This window comes from Mytilus galloprovincialis, chromosome 11 (genome assembly GCF_965363235.1).
Source record: "Mytilus galloprovincialis chromosome 11, xbMytGall1.hap1.1, whole genome shotgun sequence".
Classification (NCBI taxonomy): domain Eukaryota; kingdom Metazoa; phylum Mollusca; class Bivalvia; order Mytilida; family Mytilidae; genus Mytilus; species Mytilus galloprovincialis.
In genome coordinates, this window is record NC_134848.1 from 55,714,470 (window position 1) to 55,726,224 (window position 11,755).

The following is an 11,755-nucleotide window of genomic DNA, read 5'->3' on the forward strand; positions in this document are numbered from 1 at the left end:
ATTTGTCTAGCGATAAAAGTCCCATAACTCTAAAATGACAAGATTTGAAACGGTGAGTTCTATTCGCCCATTCCAACAGTTATGTAAAATTTAGAGTGAATCAATCCAATCAAACTCAATCAATGTAAAATACATGTACATTATGTAAAAGATAAATATGACTTAAAGCTGACATATATAAAGTCTTGTGAACCGGAAAATTAAAATAATTGTAAGGGTAACCATTATGTATTTTTGTTTAGGAAATCAAATTAGGCGAACCAGATTTGGTTCATGACAGGTACAATGATGATTTATTTTAAACGGTTCATGTCCTATAACTTTGGAACGACATAGCAACAACAAAATTAAAAACCAAAGAGGCTTTCTTCTGTCAATCCAAATAGCTATATACATTGTAGTCTGTTAAAATTACATAAGCATTGGTTAAATCGAGTTACCGTATGAAGTGTAAATACGTCCGAAACGGCTGACGGACGGACAATGGTATACCATTATACGTCAAATTGTTGAAGACATTTTGAAAATTAGAAATCATTCTTTTCGTTAAAATATCATATTAATAAAAGAAACGCAAATTAACAGTTCATATAGCTAAAATTGAGAATGGAAATGGGGAATGTATCAACCCGACCATAGAGCAGACAACAGTAGAAGGTCACCAACAGGTCTTCAATGCAGCGAAAATTCCAGCACCCGGAGGCGTCTTTCAGCTGGCCCCTAAACACATATATATATATATATATATATATATATATATATATATATATATATATATATATATATATACAACTCGTCTAAACATCAACCCAACAATGTTAGATCTGTAAATTTGCTTTCGCAAATTTTTGGTTTTCCCTCGCCGGGATTCGAACCACTGACTCAGACGTACTTATATATATATATATATATATATATATATATATATATATATATATATATATATATACTAGTTCAGTAATAAACTCCAAATTGTACACAAGAAACTAAAAGTTAAAATAATACAAGACTAACAAAGGCCAGAGGCTCCTGACTTGGCTTGGGACAGGCGCAAAAACGCGGCGGGGTTAAACATGTTTATGAGATCTCAACTCTCCCCCTATACCAATGCAGAAAAGTAAATATAGATGCATGTTTCTTGTAACTATTGATAGATAAGCGGTATATCTCTTATATTTTTGCAGTATACGTGGTCATATTTATCTGTACGAATTGTTGTTTTTTGTCATTTCGACATGGTCACCAATTAAAGGGTCCTCTGGAATCTCAGATTTTTCTCGTTTTAGTTTTTCGTCTTGGATTGCAAATTCAACATACTGGTAGTAGGTTATAAAATTATTAACTAAAATTGGTACTGAAAATCCAATCATTAACAAACCGCACATAGCCGTTAACGATCCAATCACATATCCCAAAGCAGTCACGGGGTACATGTCACCATAACCAACTGTTGTCATGGTAATGAGTGCCCACCAGAAACTGTGAGGAATACTTGTAAAAATTTCTCTATCATCTACATAGTAAATTAATGACGAAAATACCAACATTCCAACAAAAAGAAACGCTACCATCAACAAAAGCTCGCGCAAACTCGCTTTTAATGTATACACTAAAATCCATAATCCGGGCACGTGACGAACTAATCGGAAAATGCGCAATATCCTTGTTACCTTTAAAATGGTGATGATCCTGGTGAAAGAAGTGTGAGCTAGATGTTTGCTTATTGAAAACATAATGAGTTGAACGTAGTCCGGCAAGAGTGCGAATAGGTCAATAATTCCCATTAATGATTTCACATAAACCAGCCTTTGCAACGAAAGCACAACTCTTAAAATATATTCAATGGTGAAAAACGCCATGCACGAATGATCAATGATGTCTAAAACCGGATGTGGAATTACTACTTCCGTTTTTGTTGTTGAATTCGTTGTTATATTTGTTGTGGCATTGTACACGAATGACGTCTCATAAACAGTTTCCTTTACCTGAATACTCGGGTGTGTTTCAGCAAGGAATGACAGAATGGAGATCGCTACCACAAGTAGTGAGATCATTCCATAAACCTACAGTGAAAAAAATATGATTTAATATGAGAAAGATGAAACGATTAGTAAAACAAAACAGAACACATATGCCAATTAACGATCGGTGTTAAACGTCCAGTGGCAAATATTACAAAAATACGAGGACGAAACGAAGTGATATGAATATAAACCCTGCCTTGTGCTTGATATACACGCTGAACTGGAATTTTCAACATTCTAGTTTACAACGTAACTGTCCACAGGAACACACATCACAATGCTGTCCACAGTATATTAATATTGGAACTGCGAGCGGACCTGGTTTCTTTTTCTTTTATCTTACCTCTAAATGTCACGTTCTTAGCACAGAAAAGGCATATACGAATTTTAAAGTCTGGGGATAATTAATTTGTCGCCCGATTTGATATGCGAGATGTTGAAAATCTCAGTCATATCTGACAATTACTCCAATGCATCGTGTTGGGATACGAACTACGAAACAGTGGTAAGTTGGTCCTGCTATGCGACGCTGACTTATTCAGCAAAGCGACTTCGCCACTGTTTCGAAGTTTGGTTGAACGAGTGTAACTTTTATTGAAGGTTAATGAATCATTGCAACAACTCTCTGTGTTACATGGGACAAAATGTCTTCCCCAACCTAATGAACCTTTTGTTAAGATGGTGTCAAACAGCCAACGCTTCAAACTGATCAACTGAATGTGCCTAAAAACGTGAAATTAAATACCAAGTGGTCAATGAAAAAAATGTACCAACCAAAAGACGAAAAAAAAAAACAAAACAAGAAAGAACAATCCATTTATGAAATACAGTCAACAATATTAGAAAAAATAAGGAAAACAGAAACGGTTCAACAAAATCAGTCGGAAACCTATAATATACCAGGGAGGAACTCTGCCCTGGAAAATCAAGAACACTGTAAGAAATATTTGCCATTGGACGTTAAGTAAACTATAAATCATAATTTCTTATCTTTAAATCTTTAAACCTATTTAAAGACCGATTTAACGACATTATGGAAGAGAAATAATTTACAAATTATCCCTACAAATTGATGGAAATTGTTTGATAATGGTACACTCGTCCTGTCTAATAATGAAACGTCAGAATATAAAACAACTTATATTCAGGAATTAATCTATACAAAACAACGAAATAGATACATTTTAACGTCGAATTATATTAATAACACTATATGTAAAATTCCATTATGTGTAGGATTGTAATTTTAATTTTGGGTTTTTGCTTTGGTATTTGGCAATGTATTTTAATTTTATCTACATAATATTACATTTTCAAAATTATCTCCACCAATCAAAATACCATTATAGTTTATTCGAATCAAACTGAATATTTCTAAAAAAAAAAGAAGTTTCCCTTTCAGCCTCCGTGCAGCAAGAAATAAAAATCAGATACGACTGTAGCTAAACATTAACTTGTGTGACACAAATGAAACACTTAAAAAAATATATCTCCTTTGTGATTTAAATATAAAAGCTTAGCTTTTACTTATCATTTTAACAGCAATTTTGAAAGAATAATCATGTCACGATTCATAAATCTATTTTTAATAACAGAAGGAAGAAAGATTAAAATTGATTTCTTTTAAATGAAATTCAACTTCCTTCTTACTTCAATCGATTTGAAATGGCATTCCACTCCTCCTCTGCTTCAATAAAAAAAAAAAAGTGAGAGAAGAAGTCCTCTCCATTAATTCTAGGAACAGTAAAGCTACAACGTTTTCATCTATCTCGAGTTATACGTTTGACCATTGCTGACTTTTCTAATTTATTGACACTCACCTTTGCAGATTTTGACTTTTCTGGATGGTTGAGAATTATGGAGGCTTTCGAGCGAATTCTTTTCCATTTAGACATTGTTCTGTTTGTATGGGTATCGACTTGATAATCAAAGCTTCCATGGCGGTCCTTTTCAAGACGATTTAGGGCCATCAATGTCGAGTTATATGCATTGTAGTGAGTATAACAACATCTTTCTATGATTCTGTCTGGGATTCCCCAAAATTCCAATTCAAGTTTTGCTGCTGGGCCACATATATATGGCGGCATATGAAGCTCTCCTGTACGGAGGTAATTCAGAATAGCCTGAAATAAGATATTATGTATGCATGTTTAACATCCAAGCAATCACCATCATTATCGTAAGTCGGTAATGGTAAAATGCTGTTTAATTTTGATATTTTTACATATATATTATGTAAAAAAAAGGGGGAGAAGAAACGAAGGAGTAATAAAACGGCTAGGTCAAGAATACACCACTACCACTATTTTAATTTTCACTAAACACTACATATATCGGTAATAATAAAGATTGGTCGAGTTACAGACTATGTATCCTTTGAATAATTGGTAGTGATCAAGGTGCTTCGGAAGGGTACGCAGTTCCTGCTCAATATGTGACATCCATCGCAATGAACACTGCAATAAAATCACTCGATGATGTCACAACGGTCTCATTACTCTATACTCTAATACATTGTACGTGCTCACTTTGCCAACATGTGTTCATTTGACATCAACAGATACCTGTACATGTACAGTTTTTCCTGTAAAGCTACTTCAAATGTTCATTGCCTTTTTATGTTTGACGGTTAAACATAAAATTGAGAATGGAAATGGGGAATGTGCCAAAGAGACAACAACCCAACCATAGAAAAAAACAACAGCAGAAGGTCACCAACAGGTCTTCAATGTAGCGAGAAATTCCCGCACCCGGAGGCGTCCTTCAACTGGCCCCTAAACACATATATAGTAGTTCAGTGAAAACATGTTCACTTTATGTTGATAGAAAAACAAAATCTATATAGTACGATAATGTATTCTATTATTTTTTTTGTACGAAAGACATATGTGATTGTATGTACATTCAAATTCGATTAAGATTGATAGGTGATGTATGCTATTATCAGAAAATGTGAAATCAAGTGATTTTACGTAGACGTAATATATTATATATTAGGAGGTACCAATCTTCGGAGAACGATAAAAAAATATTGTCGTCTTGTTTATGCAAGTTGATTTTGTTTTCATTAGGTGAGTGATCATTTTAGAACATTTACAGATATGTGACAAAATATAAAACACTTTTTACATTTTAAAGTTTGTCAGGTAGGTTTATGGGATAGCATTTTTAATAAATTTTCAAGTTAATACTATAGGTTTCAAATTCAACTGACATCAGTTGTTTCTGATTGGTCCAGTCTTAGATAAAGATATCTTCAATTAATATTGTTTTTTAAATGCTTTGTAATGAGAGAACTTGATATTTTATTCTAATATAATTGCTTATTAGTGTAAAACATACACACAAAGTAAACAAAGAATCATCAAATATCAGTGCATTAGTTGAATACAAAACAGTATGTAGGCATGATTCATCTAAAGTAGTTCTGTGTCTGTTTGTTGTTGGGATATACAAGTACCTGGCCACGTCCACTATGTGTAGTATTTGTATTTGTATCCATCTGATGAGTTAAGCCTTTTTCAACTGATTTTTATAGTTCGTTCTTATGTTGTACTGTTACACCACTGTCCCAGGGGGAAGATTGGGATCCCGCTAACATTTATTCTGTATGTATGTGTCGGTCCCAAGTCAGGAACCTGTAATTCAGTGGTTGTCTTTTGTTGATTTGTTATATATTTGTTTTTAGTTCATTGTTTGTACATACATTAGGCCGTTAGTTTTTTCGTTTGAATTGTTTTACATTTGTCATTTCGGGGCCTTTTATAGCTGACTATGCGGTATGGGCTTTGCGCATTGTTGAAGGCCGTACGGTGACCTATAGCTGTTAATTTCTGTGTTATTTGGTCTCTTGTGGAGAGTTGTCTCATTGGCAATCATACCACATCTTCTTTTATATATAGAACGAATAACGGGAAAGGGGAGATAAACACTATTGACAGTGGACATAATTAACACTCATCACGATTCAAAATTCGAGAGACGAATTTGCCATCCAAATCAGTACTTGAAAGCACCAAATATACATGATAATTAAGGATAAAGACGAATCACCACATTAAGCCGAACAAAAAAGAAAAAAAAACAGAGAGAAATAGAGAATGAGCTTAAAAGTCTATATAATTTTGTGTTTGCGCATCTTAATTTTATTCTTTTTATTTAAATTCAAATCAAGTTAGAATTATGATTTCATTTAATAGCATTCACTGACAATAAATGTCCTACAATTTTTTTTAATTTAAAAACAAAATTTATAAATCCTGCACAGTCAATCACTGTTAAGCAAGGGTTTTATTGTCGGTTGGAAGAAGACCAAGAATAACCCTCTCTTTCTCTCTTCAAACATTTATAAATTTTTTCAACATGCTGGTTTGATCGGAGAAAAATAATTTGATGACGCCCACCTACTCAGAAAACTTTATTAGCGAAGTTTGGTACAGAAATTCAATAATGTGAGGCTTCATACAAAAACTTGTTGATATTGTTCAATCTTATAGAAAGTAATTGTATATAGATATTAAAATAAAAAAGGATTTAATTTATACGGGAATATAACTCGGGTAGTTATTTATGGATCGTGTAATAAATGTATGATCTATTTTAATCAAACAAGATAACGAGTTTATAAGGCTCATTTCTCTTCTACATTTTTTGGCCGAATTGCTTGACTATTTCAGCCATTAAGGATTTACTTAGGTGATCTAAGGTAAAACAAGTTGCTTTCTTTAACAAAAGAAATGCAATCGTAAACCCAAATGCTTGTTTGGCATTATATATATATTAGATAATTGTTTAATAAAGATGTATTGTCTTATATTACTTTTGTTGTGCATAAGAATTAGAAACTGACATTGCCTGTTTAGTGGTTTAAATAATGTAATACCGGCTTCACACATCAACGTATAGATCCGACGTACGTCGGCCGAGGTAAAAAAAAATCATGCACGCTACCAAAACGCTAGTAATTTTGATGCATTCAACCTGTCAATCATATCTGTATCGTGTGCACAACGAGCTTAAAGCGTGTATTGGGTGTGCGTAATGCGTACCTTAGCGTTTCTCCTGGTCTTCCTACATTCCCAACTGCAGGTCTGTCTATATGTGAATGTTTGTCAATAAGTCTGTCACATTCGCCCGTCTGTTTACATGTTTACCAGTCCGTCTATGTCCACTGGTTCGTCTACATGTTCACTAGCTTTGAAATAGCTTTCGGTAAGTGCGATTATTTCAGTGATTTGTGTCTATTGTTTTTATGTAAGTGATTATTGTGCACCGTACCCATAATTTTAGGGACGCGAATTGCAACTGATATTTTACACTTTTTTCTTGCGATGTGTTGTCCTTAAGGTTTGGTTCATTTGGGAGGGTTGGGTTTATGGCCACCACATTGTTTATTTGCCAATGTCCATTCTAAAGCCAGAAACATGTAGTACAGTGGTTGTTGTTCATAATTCATGTCGGTCAAGTTGTTTTCGTAAATTATTTTGTTATCAATAAGGCTGTTTAGTTTTGTTTGATTTTTGTTTTTAAATCTTAATGGTCGGGGCATTTAATAGCCGACTAAATAGTAGTTTTTTTTTCATTTTTGGAGGCCGCTCGGTGGCCTTTAAAGACTTACTACCACGTCATTGTAACTCTGGTTGGTATTTGTATCATTAGTGCTGGACCATGGTCGATCCTATATGCACCTTTGAGGCTGGCGGGATATTTTTGTAGATCTTGTACAGCTCAAACTAATGTGAGTAGTTCCTGTACTTCTATGTCTAGTCCCATGTTGCATGGTAAGAGAGGGTGTAATATCTTCTGTAGGTTTGATGAAGTTTCACCCGTATCGGACTTCTTTTCCTAAATGAAAGCTTTAAGGCGACGAGTATTTTTGTATGCAATGTGCCCTTAACGTGTCTAAAACTTATCTGTAGCGTTTTCAACGCTCGTGTAGCGTGTATATTATGTGCGTGCAGTTTACAGGTACATGTATATACGTTTGACAAACGCTTGAGCTGAATGATTTTTTTTTTGTTCCATTAAAATTTTCCTGAAGTAAAAGCGTTCACCAAGCGTATACCTTTGCATTTCGACGTACTTATGGAACGCGTGTTTAAACGCTTGCGTAAAGTTCCTCTGGTGAGCAACTAAGTTACGCATACGATGATACGGACTTTGTTAATTTTCTTTTTTGACTGATTGTTTTACATTGTCATTTCGGGGCCTTTTATAGCCGACTATGCGGTACGTGCTTTGCCTGTTGTTGAAGGCCGTACGGTGACCCATAGTTTGTATTTCTGTGTTATTTTGGTTTCTTGCAGATAGTTGTCTCATTGACACCAAACCCGATATCTTCTTTTTTTTATATTCGATATCTTATCGCCGACCTGGTTAAGTCTGCTAAAAATGCATGCATGATTCATTTTTAGGTTATCAGTCGTAATTAAAGTGGCACATTTAATTCGTTGTTTCATTGCTTGAAGTATCATTTCTTACATCTGCATGGTCAAATGTGTATTTTTTTAAAATAAATTTTAGATTTAGATTTCAGTCACGGTTATTTTTTCCCCCTTCATATTGAATATCTATACTTATCAGTCGCATTTTAATGACGAAAAGGATTCAGAGGTTATTAAAAAAAGTAAATAATGTTGCAATATTTAAACAAAGAAAATAACTTTAAATTTGCAATATTAATGAAAATAAATATGGACATAACTTTCATAATTAATTTTAACGTTATTTTCAATAAACGATTTTTTTTTAAATCCTCGTTTTTACACCTATTTGAGGCACGTATTTATGATTATATTTCCATGTCCTTGGTCTATCCTAGACGTAAAATTTCAAAAAGTGCTAATTCTTTTTTTAAAGATATTATTTTTAATTGTTCTCGTTCAAAATATTTTATTTTTTCATATTCAATATCTATTTAATTTTATTTTTAATAACCATTTTTTTTTTATTAAAGTTGCAATATTTAACCAAAAAAAATAACTGTAATTTAATCATATGCAAGAAAGACTTCCCTTTAATTTCAGTATAAAAAAATAAATAGCTTGCTTTTTACAACATGTACATCTTCACTAAACGTAAAATCTAAAATAAAATGCTACTAAAACTCTTTCTAAAGATTTTATTTTTAATTATTCTCGTTCAGAATATAAAGCGCATTGTTTACATGAAATCTTATCTCATATCTAAACACAGCTGGTTACATCATTTGACTAATTAAAATACTACGCATGTAGGTTAATATTAGCAGCTTGTAATCGTGTGCAAGAAAATATTATATCATAATAAATTTCAGATCATACGTAAAATATCTCTATAGCAACTTAAGATGCTAATGCATATTCAACAGATTTGTAAGCTATTGCGCATGCATTTGAAAGGTGGTCATAGCTATTGCGCATGTATTTGAAAGGTGGTCATAGAAAGACCAGAAGTGTTCCGACTAACATCCGGTGTTCCGAAAGACTACATCAATCGTCCAATATATACTGCGTAAACCCTCAGGGGTTTACGCAATAAAATAAATCAAGAATTCAAAATTGATACTTTAAGCTGGAAGATTATTAGTTAAGGATCAAAATAAGTTCAAAATATTGATAGGTCATGGAGGTCCTTTTCGAGATATTTGATTTATAAAATATGGCGGGAAAAGGCTGACTCGGACTTTTACCTTATATTTGGAGTGGTAATATTTGGGTCAAAATCAAAAGAAAGAAAATCAAGAATCTGTTAAAAAATAAATAGGTGTTATGGGGCAAAATGTTTTACCTTGTATCGTATGGAAAAAACACCAAGGAGTCCGAACATTTGACACTGATTCCAAAACCTCACTTAATTTCATCCGATTTGTAAATCTGATTTTTCTGAACATTTTTTCTGTCTACATATTCTCTCTACCTATAATACTTTTTTTTAGTTTCAGCAAACAACGCAAAACATGCTAACTATGCGGTATGGGTATTGCTCATTGTTGAAGGCCGTACGGTGACCTATAGCTGTTACTTTCTGTGTCATTTTGGTCTCTTGTGGAGAGTTGTCTTATAGGCAATCATATCACATCTTCTTTTTTATAACACTTTCTTTCAATAACTCTTTAAAGGGGTCGATTGACGATTAAAGCCATGTGATCTAATTGAGATGTCAATTTTTGCAGTCAACTATGGTTTCTACATGCAAATTTTTCACGGGCACAAATCCTTTAAAGTATTGCTTGGTAATTTGGCAGTCTTGATCTTTTTCTAGATCTTTTGGGTTCTTTTTTCTTTGTCATTTTTGTCGAGCCTGCAACTTTTGTCACAAAAGCGATACATAGCGATCCTACATTCCATCGTCGTCGTCATTGGTGGCGGCGTCCACAAATATTCCCTTTGAGGTTAAAGTCTTTGAAATTTTAATATCTTTCTTAAACTATCCTGGATTTCTACCAAACTTAAGTATCCAGAAGTAATTTTTGTTAAAAAGAATCCTGTCTCTCCGTATTTTTCTTATAAATGGACTTAGTTTTTTTGCCAGTTAACATTACATTCACTCCGTGGTTAAAGTTTTAAAAATTTTAATAACTTTCTTAAACTATCCTGGATTTGTACCAAACTTGGACAGGTACCAAACTTGGACAGAAGCTTGTTTATGATCAAAAGCTAGTATTTAGAAGGAAATTTTGTACAAAATTATTTCCTGTTTTGTTGAGCCTGCGACTAACAGCAAAAGTAGGCGAGATATGAGTTTCGCGGAACACTTACGAATTTTTACTATTGAAAGCTTCTCGCTATCTCTTGGCCACATTCCAAGGTAAAAAAAACAAAATCATGTGAAATTTAAAAACGGACATTTCAGGGCCAATATCTCGAAAATGAGTTGTCCAAACTGTCAATTATAATTCTAAATGCCCCTATGTCAATTCTAACAGCTTTACTTTCTTTTATTGATAATAACCAAAATTGCAGTTACATTTTTGTAAATTTATGGACTAGTACTGACTTTACCAAGTTGTTTTGAGTCATACTTACTTTAAACATAGCTGGATCCCTGTCGAAGAAATATTCCTTTTTATCCGACCGGAAATGCTTCCTAAGAAATTCTTCATTTGCCAACGGACTGTCAGGTTGCCGGTAAAGTGTTGATCTGTACGTTTCAAATTTAACACCTCCAATGTTAAATATAACAGTCTCTTTCGAGATGCCGATGTTAATAGTTATCAAAGGTACCAGGATTATAATTTAGTACGCCAGACGCGCGTTTCGTCTACATAAGACTCATCAGTGACGCTCAAATCAAAATATTTATAAAGCCAAACAAGTAAAAAGTTGAAGAGCATTGAGGATCCAAAATTCCAAAAAGTTATGCCAAATACGGCTAAGGTAATCTATGCCTGGGATAAGAAAATCCTTAGTTTTTCGAAAAATATAAAGTTTTGTAAACAGGAAATTTATAAAAATGACTACATTATTGATATTCATGTCAACACCGAAGTTAACAGTGACTTCCCCCTTTTCACTGTCAATTTGTGCCCCAGGAAGGAGCGCTATAAGGGGACTTTGTTTGTCGTCCTTGTTCCTTTTATCCATCTTCTTGCCACACTTAGGTTGGGAGGATTTTGATTTTGCCGAAACTAAAAAAGACATTGTATTTTAAACATTTATTTATAATAATAAATGCAAAATTTTAAAATCCCTACTGTAAATGATAAAGACATTGTACCGAAAAATCAACGAGTCATTAATTTTAACACTACC

At 33.4% G+C, this 11,755-nt stretch overlaps 1 protein-coding gene across 1 annotated transcript; it reads right to left on the minus strand.

Moving 5' to 3' along the window:
* Nucleotides 1-915: 915 nt before the first annotated feature.
* On the minus strand, nucleotides 916-11,221 carry LOC143050822 (potassium voltage-gated channel protein Shaw-like; the record flags this gene model as incomplete). The annotated part of the gene is made up of 3 exons (XM_076223935.1): nucleotides 916-2,063; nucleotides 3,845-4,147; nucleotides 11,030-11,221. Coding segments are annotated over 3 exons (1,359 nt in total), but the record flags the coding sequence as incomplete, so codon positions are not given.
* Nucleotides 11,222-11,755: the final 534 nt, after the last annotated feature.